Source organism: Euprymna scolopes, chromosome 28, assembly GCF_053919585.1.
Source record: "Euprymna scolopes isolate OS-2025 chromosome 28, ASM5391958v1, whole genome shotgun sequence".
Lineage (NCBI taxonomy): Eukaryota > Metazoa > Mollusca > Cephalopoda > Sepiida > Sepiolidae > Euprymna > Euprymna scolopes.
Window position 1 is genome coordinate 30,713,221 of NC_136509.1, and position 15,257 is coordinate 30,728,477.

The 15,257-nt window shown below is 36.7% G+C and overlaps 2 protein-coding genes across 4 annotated transcripts in view; one reads left to right on the top strand and one right to left on the bottom strand.

Annotated features, from left to right (window-relative positions):
- The window catches only part of LOC145249555 (tRNA-splicing endonuclease subunit Sen54-like), a 163,826-nt gene extending 153,185 nt beyond the window's left edge, over positions 1–10,641 (bottom strand). Inside the window, exon 1 of the mRNA XM_080111230.1 lies at positions 10,551–10,641. Within this exon, the coding sequence (XP_079967356.1) occupies positions 10,551–10,555 (5 nt within the window). The 5' untranslated portion in view covers positions 10,556–10,641. The remainder of the gene's footprint in view (positions 1–10,550) is intronic.
- LOC145249553 (katanin-interacting protein-like) overlaps positions 10,519–15,257 on the top strand; it is a 648,058-nt gene continuing 643,319 nt past the window's right edge. For all 3 annotated transcript variants that reach the window (XM_080111227.1, XM_080111229.1, XM_080111228.1), the window contains exon 1: positions 10,519–10,759. In XM_080111227.1, the coding sequence (XP_079967353.1) occupies positions 10,735–10,759 (25 nt within the window). In that variant the 5' untranslated portion in view covers positions 10,519–10,734. The remainder of the gene's footprint in view (positions 10,760–15,257) is intronic.

Here is a 15,257-nt window from a genome sequence, read left to right on the forward strand (position 1 = left end):
TCCGAAGAAACAAGTGATTCATCGGCCATGCTTTCAAGGGAAACTTTTTTAAAAAAACACACACACATACACACACAAACTTTTTTGCCTCTTTTTCGTTTCTGAACTAAAGAGCTCCACTGAGACACACAACCACTGGAAACGTTTGATATTCTTATCTACGGTAGCCAATAAGTAAAACAATTTACATTCTAATAAGCATATTTGCAGCAGGTTCATTCTAACCAATATAGTAGGTTTTGATCTGCTTTAGCAGTTCAGCCCTTCTTCGTTGCCGTGCAAGCAACCTTTTGATTGTTGGATAATGGAAGAATTACTGATTGTTCTTTATTTACCCATTTTCCCTAAATCATGAGTTCCTATATTCTGCAACTTTTTGGTTATTTCGGCATGTCTTCTTTTGGCTGTGGCTATTTCACCCTTACAATAATTTTAAACATCTATATATATCCGTACTTATTTTTAGTTATAACAGACAAACCGGTGGAATGCATACAGCCTTTGTGCAATAGCAGCAGCACAATTTGACGTGAATTGGGTAGAGTGGGCTTGATATTATACTTTTGTGTGGCAACATACCTTTTTAATGTAACATGCATTTAAGCAAATTGCACACACATCCATGCATACACCTTTTAACAAACACATCAGTTATCGCCCCTGTGGTAACCTCCGTTTTGCCCAACAGGTGGGGCCCTCCATTTCCTGTTTTCTCTCTCTCTTCTTTCTCTTTCCACTCGAGACATGGAGCTGACAACACATGTTTGCCTTCAATTCAAACCTCAAATGTGAGTGGCACGCAAATTACGTCCATGCCTCAACAGGGCGTTTATCTTTTCTCAAGACAGATAGGAAATTCGTATAAACAAACTCTTACACACAATGAACTTCCAACATATGCTTTGACGAACTCTTGCATACATTCACGCACGCATACACACAACGAACGTTTATCTACATGCATTTTATAAACACACAAACATTCTGTAATGTTCGTAACCTTTCTGTTTAAATAAATATTCCTTGTACATATGTAAATATATGATCCTGTTTCAGCGTGCTTCATTTAAATCTCTTAAATGTACTCATAACATGTGCACTTATGTTGATTGTTTTCTTTATTACACTGTCCTAGTAACGGCAACCTCCAAGTATCCAAATTATCGAACACGCAGCCTATTTCACATAACTGGTTCATATACGCAGCCTACAAAGAGGGGATCCAGCTATATAAACTGCACATCGGGTTCCCCACACATGTGCTTCAGTGCCTGCTTTACACAATTTGGTTGTCTCATTGGCACACTATTTAGCAGGAAGAGAAAAGATATTGGTCCATGGAGCATTTATAACGTGTTTTTGATAGCTGCCCTATCAGCCTCGTCATTTTAAGCATCGGCTCCTTAACTTGGAGTTGAGATTAAATGTGATATCTATTGATATCACAAGATGGTCAACGTTTCTGAGTGGACTATGAGCATTTGTCACACAATTAGGAGTATTAGGAATATGTCTAGAAGTGATTAGGAGTATGTCGAGAAGTGAAACTTACTGATCTTCATGATCTGGGAGGCAGGTCATGAGTATGATTGTCTGATTACAGCCACAGTACAGCATCCAGCTACATCTGTGTACCGCAAGTAGTCAAGTCAATTACTATGATGAACATGAAAGTCATCAAAAACACATACACTTGGGCATTAGTATTGAAGGAGATGACTTTATCTATAATGTCAGAGACATTGTCGATTCAGGTAGAGTCCTTATTAGAGGAATGGTAGAGAAAATATAAGTAACTAACACAATGTTGAAAAGCTAGTTTAAAAGCACATGAAGGCCTAATCTGATTCTTGACTTTTCTCTCTAGTCAGGGGGAGAGTGCTACGAATATAGACTCCAAGTCCGTGCATATATCTGTCCAAGTCCTTATGGCAGAAAGAGAGGTATCCTGTCAAGTTAAAGCAATTAGAGGGACTTGAGGAGTCTTTTGAGGATTTTGGAACTGTGTGTGTGTGTGTGTGTGGCAGCATCGTCATCAGTGACATTTCAAGGTTTGTAGAAATCAACTTCCTTTCTGACTTGTCCAATCAGAGGCAAGCTGACCATGTGACTGAGTTTAGAAAGGGTTAAATCCTTGACAATTCTGCTTCTTTCTCCTCAGATCTTTGACTGACAACAACTCCACATGGACTAACTTCCAAACTATTCTCTTGGAACGCATCAGGATTCGCCCTGGACCCTTCGGCTCTGGGTCAACTAAAATGAGGAAATAAAGAATACAGTATAGTTACCGCCAGATCCAGACTTCAATGCGTACACATATGAACTCTTTTATCTTCCTACAGAACTGTCTCTAATCCTTTGTCTACGTTCATACACATAAACTCCTACCAATGCTAATCCTTTGTTAAGTCTTGAGACATTATGTTGAACAAAGATGGCGATAGTAAATCAAATCGGCAAAGAATCTATGCAGTCCCGATCTTGAGTCGTTTCGTGACAGAGGCGACGGCGAACTGATTGAATCCAGAATTCGACATTTTTTATAATAACTTTTGAAGATTCTGATTGGTTGATTATTATAACTGTGGTTATAAAAATGATCGTCAAAATCATTGGAGTCATACCCTCATTACGAGTCAAAAATATTTTAACACCCTTTTTCTTACAAATCTAAAAACGAAGATAATCACTAACGTTGTTATGAAATGTTGGAATGGTCTTTGTCTTCCATTCTACATATGTGTCGCTTTTTGTCTGAGTACTTAAGCAAATGTGTGTGATTTGTAGTATGTGTTTGATTGGGTCTAAGGGCATTAAACATGCAATATGTATATAAAAAAAAATAAAACTCAGAGTTTAAAGAAAATAAAAATTATTTATTGTACATCTATAAATATAAAAGCGAAAATGTATGCATGTTTGTATGTGTGTTCGCTTTTTCTGTATGTCTACAAAAGGCTTTTTTCAGAGAAGCGGTCGGTCGGTTCACAACTTTTTAAAACTTTTTATATCACATATAAATCATAATATCTCAGAGTTAACAACAAAGCTCGCCTGTCTATTTAATTTGCTTGACTTCGGGACGATAAATATTCAACATTTGTCGCTCGCCGCATGTGGGTTAGTATAACATCTTGGAAAAATAAAAATAAAAAAAACGTTCCCGCAGTAAATGAAATACTATCCCGCAGTCAAACTTGAACTCATTAAGTCATTAAAACGTGCACCTGCCAAATCCAAGTAATTAAATAAATTCAAACGTGTTTCTGTTAGCATCTTGTGGTGGCCCAATAGTTAAAACCGGTGCATTCTTTTTTATTCACGCTTTAATTTACAACTTTGCCTCAACGGTTCGGGTTCGATCCTCATACTTACCTACCAAAACATTTTTTTTTATTTTAACCCCCCCCCTCCCCGGAGTTTTCACACACACCTCCAAACACCCGGGCAACGCCGGGTACCCCTTGTTAGTAAAAACAATAAAACAAAAATATTTACAAATGATCTAAGGGAGATAAGCAAATTCTTGTTCCAGTCTAGTTTACGTTTAGAAGAAAGACAGAGTTATTGAGAATTAATAAACAATACTTTTTGGTCAAAGAGAGAAGGTCAGAAAATCTTTATAAGTACCAAATGTGTCAAGTTTTTCTTTGACGGTGTTTGTAATTGATTCTTTTTATAAGATTCCTTTCGACTGGATTTGGATTCCAGGAAATATTGACTGGAGTTAATTTAGTCAGCATCTGACAACCTGGAATAGCGCAATGACTCAATCTGACTCTTTTACTGACTAAATGAAGAGTTGACGCTGTCAATGTTCTTTTATAGTTTTGGTGAATGGAAAATTCCAGAAATGCTCAAAATGGAACACCGCAACTTAAGATATTCCAGAACCTCTCAAAAAAGAACATTTTAATATTCTTTATTTAGAACTCTCCCGAAACTCTTAAAAAAAGAGTATTTTTATATTCTAATTTTAATGTAATGTTTATAATAGTTATATAATTATACATTGTTAATATTATTATAAGAAAATGTATACCTTAATATTTTTATTAGGAAAATGTCTTCTCATGAAAGTTGAGAAATTAATAGCAGACTTCCTGAGCCAAAGAGGCAAGAGAGAAAAAACGTTGTCCTCCTGTTAGAATTGTGCTGATTTTTTTTTTAACTCCTACACGCGTGATTATGCACCCTAACAAAATGTGACACGTATGCACAGATGCTTGTAACAGAGTGACGTACAAAAAACTTTTTCAGGGCATGTTCTCAAGTGAAAAAAACCAGTGTCTCGGTGGGGGACAGGCCTATAATACATTCCTCTGAAAAGGGCACTTTTGAAACAAGAGTAAGAGGGACAAATACTTGAGCACCCCTGCCTGTAACAGAGTATAACTGCACGTATGGCAGCAGCAGCAGCAGCAGCTGTACGACAGCCAACATATGCAAATGATCGAGCTGTATGCAAGGAAACATCACAGCAAGGAAGAAGGAAAAGAAAAAGATTACAAAAAAAGAAAAATGTGGCCTAAGAATGACAGACATAGACACGTTACACATGTCGTTCAAGAGCAACAGGGAAAGACATGTCCTAACCCTGACCAGACAAAGACAGAATACCATATGTTCAACATGGCAGAGTCTTGTTAAGCAATTGGAGTGCGAGAAGACTTTTGAACAAGACACAAGGCGTAATTCTGGAAGTACCTGTAAATAAATGTCTGTTGTTTTAACCAGAAAAAAGTGAGCCGAATTCTTTTCTGGTTGTTGTTTTCTTGCGCCTGTTTGCATAAAACGTGTCGGTCCCGAGTGTTGACGTGTGACAACCACGTTACATTTCAACACTTTTGTAAAGTAATCAAGGGATGCCTTCAACTTACACACAAAGACACACCACGCATACACATTTGTACACTTACAAGCTCTAATGCAAAACAACACATGCATATACAAACGTCTACACCATCACACACTGCCACTTATGAGTATGTCCAGACACATACTCATAAATGGCAGGCATGAACACACACATGTTTATTACATTTCTAACTCAACTTTCTCTTTCAGCACTTATTTTCAAATATCGATATTATATTTTTCTTAGTGTCTCCGTCTATCTGCTGCACTTTTCCTCGGAAACTACTGAGTCAAGAATTTGTTCACATTGGACTTGAAGACAACCATATTGTAGTCAGTTAAAAAGCAAGAAAACGGAACAGAGTTCTACAGGTGCGTAGTTTAAAGAAAGAAGTTTTGTTCATAGAATTTATGTTTAGGTTTAGGCATAGATAAAGAGTGGGGGAAATTATTGATAGTGTTTTCAGCTAGATGAGTGTTTTCGTGAAAGTAAGGACAGGAGGGATCATAGATTGGAGCTCAGGCGAGCACTCACCATGAAAATAACAATAAAGCAGAGACAGGCTTGCAACATCTCTTCTGTGGGAAAGAGGTTGCAGAGAAGAGAAAAAAAGCACCTCTCACTAGGCTACGAAATCTATTTTGAACTCTGTCAAGGCAGGATAAGCTGCTTCTAGCAGCTCCTGTTCAGTTTTGGCACCAATACTCCATCCTTGGATGTACTTGGACCTTATACAGGTAGAGAATTGCATCAGCAGTGAGATATCTACTGGATCAGTAGAACGATCCCACCATTTTCCCAGCAGCCTTGGCAACAGATTTGATGTACACATTCTATCTCAGATCAGGAATAAAGGTCAGACTTAGAAGACGAGAGCCATTCATTTCGATTGATGCCAGACAGGCATCAGAGTGTTGATGATAGAAAGATAGAATTTTGGTCTAAGATACATTAAAATTAACGAGCCACTTCTTTCATCATTTCACCACATGATCAAGATCAGAGGAGAGAGAATCAGAGAGAATTTGGTCGCTTACTACCTTTGAAGTGTTGCCATAGATAGTAGTGTCATCAGCATAAATGTCTACAAATGATCGTAGGATGTGATTTGGGAGATCATTGATGTAGATCAGGAAGAGAGTTTGGCCCAGGATTTGCCCCTGAGAGACTCCAGCATTAATACTGTGAGCTTCCGATTTCTGCCTATCACATACTACTCTTCTGAATCTATCAGAGAGAAATGATTTAATAATTGAAAAGACATTTCCAGTTATACCATAGCTGGGGAATTTGTGGAGTAGATCTTTATGCTATGCCCTATCAAAGGCCTTTGATATCTCAAAAGCAATTGCTCTAGAAAGGAAGTCTCCATCGAGAGATTTGTTAATTCTATGAGATATAACTGTTAGCACATCTGCTGTAAATCTAGCAGAATGGAAACGATATTGCATGTCACTGAGAAGGTTATTTTTGCTGAGGTGGTTGACTACTTCTCTATTTATCACAGATTCTAGTAACTTACTCCTGACACACAGAAGACTGATTAACCTGTATTGAGAGGGAGATGAGTGATCATCTGAATTTTTAAATATGAGACATCTGGCATCAATTGTGATGGATGGCTCTCGTCTGGGTGAGGCCCCGTGTTTTGACAAGCTTCTGGGTTTGACCTTTACTCCTGATCTGAAATGGAACACGTACATCAAGTCTGTTGCCAAGGTCGCTGGAAAGATGGTGGGATCCTTCTACCGCTCCAGAAGATATCTCACTACTGATGCAATTCTCTATCTATATAAAAGCTAAGTACGTCCAAGGATGGAATACTGTTGCCATATCTGGGCAGGAGCTGCTAAAAACAGCCTATCCTGCCTTGACAGAGTACAGAATAGACTTCGTGACTTAGTGGGGGATGCCCTTTTCTCTACCCTGCAACCTCTTTCCCACAGAAGAGACGTTGCAAGCCTATCCTTGTTTTATCGTTATTTCCATGGCAGGTGCTCGTCTGAACTCCAATCTCTGGTCCCCCTCGCCAATCTTTCACGAAAAACACCCGTCTAGCTGAATCCACTGTGAAAAATTTCCCCCACTCTATATCTGTGCCTAAATCAAAACGCAGATTCCATGAACAAAGCTTCTTTCTTAGAACTGCACGCCTGTGGAACTCTGTTCCGTCTGCCTGCTTCCCACCGGACTACAACTTGGATGTGTTCAAGTCCAACGTTAACAAATTCTTAATGAACCGCCCTCTTAAGTAGACACTTCATCAAATCTCCACACTAACATAATGTACTTGCAATAACCCTTGTAAAAAAAAAAAAAAGACATACTGATGAGGTTTACCAGGGTGTTGGAAAGACAACTCTTAAATAGCTTTGTAAGTATGAGAGCTGGTTCTAGTTGAAGCTTTTTGAGCACTATTATAGGAATACCATCTGGTTTTGATTAGCTGTCAAGACCAGTTGCTTTAGGGTTTTGATTAGCTGTCAAGACCAGTTGCTTTAGGGTTTTGATTAGCTGTCAAGACCAGTTGCTTTAGGGTTTTGATTAGCTGTCAAGACCAGTTGCTTTAGGGTTTTGATTAGCTGTCAAGACCAGTTGCTTTAGGGTTTTGATTAGCTGTCAAGACCAGTTGCTTTAGGGTTTTGATTAGCTGTCAAGACCAGTTGCTTTAGGGTTTTGATTAGCTGTCAAGACCAGTTGCTTTAGGGTTTTGATTAGCTGTCAAGACCAGTTGCTTTAGGGTTTTGATTAGCTGTCAAGACCAGTTGCTTTAGGGTTTTGATTAGCTGTCAAGACCAGTTGCTTTAGGGTTTTGATTAGCTGTCAAGACCAGTTGCTTTAGGGTTTTGATTAGCTGTCAAGACCAGTTGCTTTAGGGTTTTGATTAGCTGTCAAGACCAGTTGCTTTAGGGTTTTGATTAGCTGTCAAGACCAGTTGCTTTAGGGTTTTGATTAGCTGTCAAGACCAGTTGCTTTAGGGTTTTGATTAGCTGTCAAGACCAGTTGCTTTAGGGTTTTGATTAGCTGTCAAGACCAGTTGCTTTAGGGTTTTGATTAGCTGTCAAGACCAGTTGCTTTAGGGTTTTGATTAGCTGTCAAGACCAGTTGCTTTAGGGTTTTGATTAGCTGTCAAGACCAGTTGCTTTAGGGTTTTGATTAGCTGTCAAGACCAGTTGCTTTAGGGTTTTGATTAGCTGTCAAGACCAGTTGCTTTAGGGTTTTGATTAGCTGTCAAGACCAGTTGCTTTAGGGTTTTGATTAGCTGTCAAGACCAGTTGCTTTAGGGTTTTGATTAGCTGTCAAGACCAGTTGCTTTAGGGTTTTGATTAGCTGTCAAGACCAGTTGCTTTAGGGTTTTGATTAGCTGTCAAGACCAGTTGCTTTAGGGTTTTGATTAGCTGTCAAGACCAGTTGCTTTAGGGTTTTGATTAGCTGTCAAGACCAGTTGCTTTAGGGTTTTGATTAGCTGTCAAGACCAGTTGCTTTAGGGTTTTGATTAGCTGTCAAGACCAGTTGCTTTAGGGTTTTGATTAGCTTGACAATGTCATGCACAGATATTTGTAAGTCACATAGTGTGTTTTCAGACACAGGAGGAAATACAGGGTTTGGGGGTTGATGGCCCTGTTCACATAGGGTAGAATTAGCTGAAAGGTTTTTGGCAAAGAGTTTGGCTTTGTCCGGTGCTGACGAGATTACCTCAGGTCCATTGATGATGGTTGGGATAAAGCACACATTTCTATTCAGGACCCTGTTTGTTATTTGCCAAAATTGGTGGGAACCAAATAGCTGCTCAACTACTTTGGACTTGACAGACTGAGCATACAATTCTTTCTTGTTCTTTATTACTCTTTTACTGTGGTTGCTGGCAGTCCTGAAGGAGGTTTTAGTCTCAGTACATCTATTACATTGGAAGCAATGGAAATAGTGATTTCTGTGTGCGATGGTAGCAGCACATTCTGGAGGGAACCACAGCTGGCTGTTAGGTTTTTGCTTAAATTTTTTGGATGGTATGAAGCATTAACCATTCCGTCAGGTCTGATATTATAGAGGAAACATTCTTTTTAAACATAGAATGAAGAGGTAGATCTGATATAAATGTATAAAAGCTATCCCAGTCAGCCATAGAGTGCGCACATATATATATATATATATATAAGAACAAGTAGTTAATAAAACATGTTAAAAACACTTTGAAAAAGAGTTAAAAACATATTTAATTTTAAAAAGGAAACACTAAATAAGTGGATAGTCTTTAATTCGCAGAGTTTCGAAGAAATACTTTCCTTCTCATCAGAGGGTAGGATTTAGCAAAATGCGGGATCGGATTTTGCTTGCAAAAGTATTAAATGAAACTACAAGTAAGTTATAGATCTTACTTGATAACAAAGTGAAGCAGAGGGAATAAGGTGAATAAAAAAGTGATTTCATTTTCTTCTGTGCAAAAGAAGAACCACATACATATTTCATGTGAATGGACAGTCTCGTGAAGGGTAAAATATCCAATGACAGTAAAATCCAAAGATGCAGAATCCGAGAAGTTAATTAAATTATCCACTTATTTAGTGTTTCCTTTTTAAAATTAAATATGTCTTTAACTCTTTTTCAAAGTGTTTTTTAACATGTTTTATTAACTACTTGTTCTTATTATAAGCTCTGTCTCCTATTTGGTTTCATCAAGCTTTTACATGTGGTTGCGATTACTTTATAAATATTAATTCTTTAATATTTATAATTTACTTTAGTTTTGGTAAACTTAACTGTAATTCGTATTTTATATATATATATATATATATATATATATATATATATATAAAATAAAGTTTTCACAGGAATGTGTGAGCTCAAACTATTTTTAACCAATGAAAGCCGTTCCAAATCCCCAAAAGTAAATGTGAAACTAATAAGCCAGTGTTAACTTAGAAAATCCTATAAGATCTGGCCAACAGCATCAGTATCTTTTAGACTTCACCAGCCGCATCTGCACAGAAGGACCCCAAAACGTCTGCTCAACATCCTCCTCTGGCCTTTAGTCAGAAAGAACCCAATGACTCACATACCAGCCTCCATCAACTTGCTCATAGCTATGAATGAACTTTTAATGGAGACATGTGTTGAATTGAAGTTTCTTGCGGGGATAAAAATTCCCAGATCATATCCTCGATAATATAACATATACGATATGGCGACTGCATGTTGGAGATGAGACTCCAATAGGTGTGACAGTATAAAAAATGGAAAAATGTAATATAAAATATTTCTATATATTTTTCTCCCACTACTTCTCCTACCAGTCATCATTTAATTACGTCACTCGTCTTTTGTGACATCACCCCATTCTCTGCTACTAATTTATTGTGATTTAATAAAACAGTTCCGACTAACTTGATTTTTTTATTTGTGTTTAATAGCTTTTATTTTTCTGTTTCTTGTTTTCAATTTTTTCCATCGAGCTATTTTTTTTTTAAACGTACGAAATGTTTCAAAAATGTCATTTTAAATCTTTATTCTACGCTGGTTTATTTATATTTAGCCAATGGCTAATGTAATAAAAGAAAATCTACATTAAAAGACACACGTTAATAGAAAGATTATATCACCGTTGGCCTTCCGTAGATTAATCAACATGGCGGATTAGTGTACGCTTCCTGGGCAACGGTATGCAAAGAGAAGACAAACAATTGTTGCTCACCGCATCGTCTTCTCTGAAAGAGTTTTGTTGTTATTTTTCTAGTGACATGATGAGGCCTGGAGGAAAAGTTTGCATTTTCTGAAGTTACATCCACGACATTTTTTTATTTTTTTTTTTATTGTGTTTTGAATTCCGAACACGTGACTCTCAAAAAGAAGGAATTTTAAAAGTTTACCTTCACGACATGGAATCTTCCAACAACAAAGACAGTGAGTTCAAAAAAAGAAAGTTAAAAAAATGATTAATTTTTCATTTTATTTTATTTTTAAAGTCACAAATGATTAAATACAAAATGTCATTTATTTATTTCAAATTTATTAATTACAGAAAAATTTCTAAAATCAATTTATCAACAAATAAAGTATTGAATTTAGAAAAATAAAAAGTTTAACCCCCTGAGTTTCGCCGCGGCGGAACTTTCTACTTGATTCAACTTAATAAAAAAAATAAAAAATAAAATTAAAAAAAAAACACAGAAATTTTTTATGATGTATGTACCCATCATGGAATGAATATGTCATATTCCAAAAATCACGTAAATCGATCAAGTAGTTTCGTTTCTATCAAATAAAATCAGATTTTATGAGTAAACAAAAAGGGATTGTCTTGCGTCGCCATTTTGAAGAAAAAAACAACAAAAAAACAAGGGCAGATAAGTCTACAATAATTCAAACTTGCGAGATCAATCTTGTAATGCTACCGATTTCACATTAATAGCTTTAAATAAAAATAAAAAAAATAAATTTCTTTATAAATATAAAACTACTTGATTAATTTGTGCGATTTTTGGAATATGACATTTCGTTCCCGTGACAGGTACCTACGTACATACATCATATAGATTTTTTTGTAGTTTTTTTTTTTTTTTTTTAAAATAGATTGAATTCTAAATAAGAAACTTAGATACATTTTTACGATTTAACCCAGCGTAGTATAAACACCCCCAACCTCCCATGTTAAGAACGGCTTTCGGAATCACCCCCTCTCCCCAATCACCCCCCCTGTTAAGAACGGCTTTCGAGGTTGGGGGTGTTTATATTACGCTGGGTTAAGTCGTAAAAAATACGGTAAGTACCCAAAATACTGAACCTTATTTTCATTTCTGATTAATTGATTATTGAAACTGAAATACAATAAAACAAAATTTTAAAAAATTCTGTTTAAATGATTGTAATTAAATTCCCCAGAATGCATTTCAAGGCGTCTCCTAACAATTTAATAAACAAAAGATATCGTAAAAATTAAATTTAACTTGAAATCTTATCTAAAGAAAAAAAAAAAAAAATTCTACAAGTTCCAAAAATGAATTATTTAGCGACGCTTAAAAATTCGAAAGGGAATTGGAAACATTTAAAAAAAAACTGCCGGTAAGAGTGCAAGATAATCAACAACCAAGAAATCGTAAACAAAAACAAATAAATATTACCAAAGGCAACAATAAGTTACTTTTGTACCTATCTGGATAAGTTTTTTTGATGAATTTTTCAGTATAGGTAACAAGACGAAAAAGTGGTCATGGTCAACAAACAAAAATATATAACAAACAAATGTTACCAAGGCAAGATAAGTTACTCTTTTACCTACCTGGATAAGTTTTTTATGGCTAAACATTTTAAAGCGTTTATTTACTTTGAATCACAAGTACTGTCGAGTTAGAACAAGAAAAATAGTTGACTTGAGACAGTTATTTGGGGATCCCGATAATCGCTCAAAAATCGAAAATTAGATAAAATGCTGGTAGAAAACGCATCCAATAAATATCCAGATGATAGTCTAATGTTGGCCATTTTTTTCCTTTTCTAACTTGACACTCAACACAACTTGTGTTCAAAATGTCATTTAGCAAATTGAATAAACGCGTTAAAAACGATAATAAAATAAGCACGTACTAAAACTTATCCAGGTAGGTAGAAGAGTAACTTATCTTGACTTTGGTAGCATTTGTTGTATATTTATTTATTTTTTTTCTTTCACAGATTTCTTTTTTTTTCTTCTTTTTTTTTTTTTTTTTTTTTTTTTTATTTTTACTATTGTAAGAATGCCCTAAATGTTTTTAAATCTTAGAAAATGATTAGGTTCAAATGAGGAAAATAAACGTTTAATTCCTATTTCAATCACGTAAATTATTTAGAATGAAATGAGTTTGGACATTACTATAAGAACTTATTTTGATGCTAGTGCACTTATTGACCTACACTATTTTTTAAAATAGTATTTTCAAGTTCAATTGAAATTTTTGTATCTGTTTTTATTAAAGTACAGAATAGGTACAAAACACCCTCCCCTTCCTATGTTAAGAATGGCTTTCTAAATGATAACGTTATTATTTCAGCACGGATCAATAAGTGCACTAGTACCCTTATTTTATCACAGACAAACAGTATGCAAGTCTCCTAGACCTTTTTCTTACAACTTACTCGGAACTGTACTCATCCTCTGTTCTGTCTCTACTGCGGTTTTCCGATGACTTGATTATCTTATCTGATATGTAACAGGCAAAATGTAATAAGTTTTCAGAAGTCCCTCGCCATCATACAGTGTATCAATACTCCATTACTGACTGGAATAGCTTATGAACGTTTATATTTTATGTACATAAGAATGTGTCCTCTATAGTGTCAGACCAAACTGACTGATAAACCGTCGGTATAGACTGCTTCATCATTTCCAAGAAATTCCAATAAAAACCAAACAGCCAGCTGTGGTTCATTCCAGAATGAGTCATTGCCATTGCACAGAGAAACCACGGTTTCCATTGCTTTCAACGAAATAGGTGTTATGAAACTATAGCTGCCTTTAGCACTGCTAGTAACCACTACAAAAAAGTAATAAAGAACGCAAGAGTCATATGCTCAGCCCATCAAGTCTAAAGTAGCTGAGCAGCAGCTTCGTTCCCATGTGTTTTGGCGAATAACAAACAGATGTGTGTCTGATATCCCAACCATCATCAATGGACTTGAGGTAATTTTGTCAGCATTTGATAAAGCCAAATTCTTTCCTAAGAACTTTGCAGTAAATTCTACTCTTTGCGATCAGAGAGACCTACCTTCTGTTTTTCCTCCTGTGACTGAAAACATGCCGTGTAACAAGCATATATCGATAGACGACCTTGCCAAACTTATCAAAAACCTCGATTCAAGTAAAACAACTTGTCTTGACGGCATCCCAATCATAGTGATCGAAAAGCCTTAACCGGAACTAGCTCTCATACTTACAAATCTGTGTAAGCGTTGCCTTAAGGAGAAATGTTCTCCAACACCTTTGAGAACTTCATCATTTTGCCCTGTATCTAAAAAAAATTGTGAGATCGGTCATCTCCCTTTCGGTACAGACCAATCAGTCTCCTGTGCATCATAAGTTGCTGGAATCTGTGCTAAGTAGAAAAGTGATCAACTATCTCAGAAAAAACAACATTCTCAGTGACACACAGTATGATTTCCATCTTGCTAGATCTACAGCTGATGTGCTACCTGTAATATCACGCAGAATTAGTGTTGACCTGCTTCCCAGTTGAATACAACATGGTAGTTTTCAAATCTCATGTAAACAAATTCTTGTTGAGCCGTTCCCATAAATAATCAAATTCTACCCAATTTATACCATTAATGATTACTACACTACCACCTTGCATTCATTAGCCCTCATCCTCGAGTGGCCTTCGGGTCTTGATAAGTGGTGACTCCCAAGTAAAAAAAAAAAAATCGTGACAGGGACTTTGTTTCTAGAGCAATTGCTCTTGACATATAAAAGACTTTTGATGGGGTACGGCACAATCACGTTGACACATTGGTTCTCACCAGATCACCGAAGTTAAGCAACGTTGATCCTGGCCATTACCAGATGGGTGACCATTTGGGCAGACAAGGTGCTGTATGGTAAAAACTGGCGTGGTTTATCCTTCTCTCAAGGGTAGATGGGACTCTCTTAAGCCATGGTAGGCACCCCATCTAGTGATGGCGTCACAATAAAAAATACCAGGTTGATACCACTGGCAAAGCATCAAGTATTCAGCTACCGACAAGATTTGAATTACAGTACAAACTTGTGTAGTGAGTTCAGTCTCGGCTGTGGCCGCGCTGGATGGATGGATGGATGGATAAAGGTCTACTTCACAAGATTTCCAGCTACAGAATAATTGCAAATATCCTATCAACTATTAAATCCTTGCTCTCTGATAGGTTCATAATAGTTGTTGATGTGTAGAAATCAGAAGCTCATAGTATCAACGCTAGCGTTGTTCAGGGTTCTATCTGGGCAGGAGCTGCTAAAAACAGCCTATCCTGCCTTGACAGAGTACAAAATAGACTTCGTGGTTTAGTGGGGGATGCCCTTTTCTCTTCTCTGCAACCTCTCTCCCACAGAAGAGACGTTGTGAGCCTGTCTTTGTTTTATCATTTTTTTTTCCATGGCAGGTGCTTGTCTAAGCTCCAATCCCTCGTCCCCCCCTCGCCAATCTTTCACGATAAACACCCGTCTGGCTGAAACTACTGTCAATAATTTTCCCCACTCTTTATCTGTGCCTAAACCCAAACGTAGATTCCATAAGGAAAGCTTCTTTCTTAGAACTGCACACCAGTGGAACTCTCTGCCGCTTGCCTGTTTCCCACCTGACTACAACTTGGACGTCTTCAAGTCCAACATAAACAAACTCCTGACAAACCGCCTCCTTAAGTAAGACACTCTATCAAAACCCCCAATACTAATGAT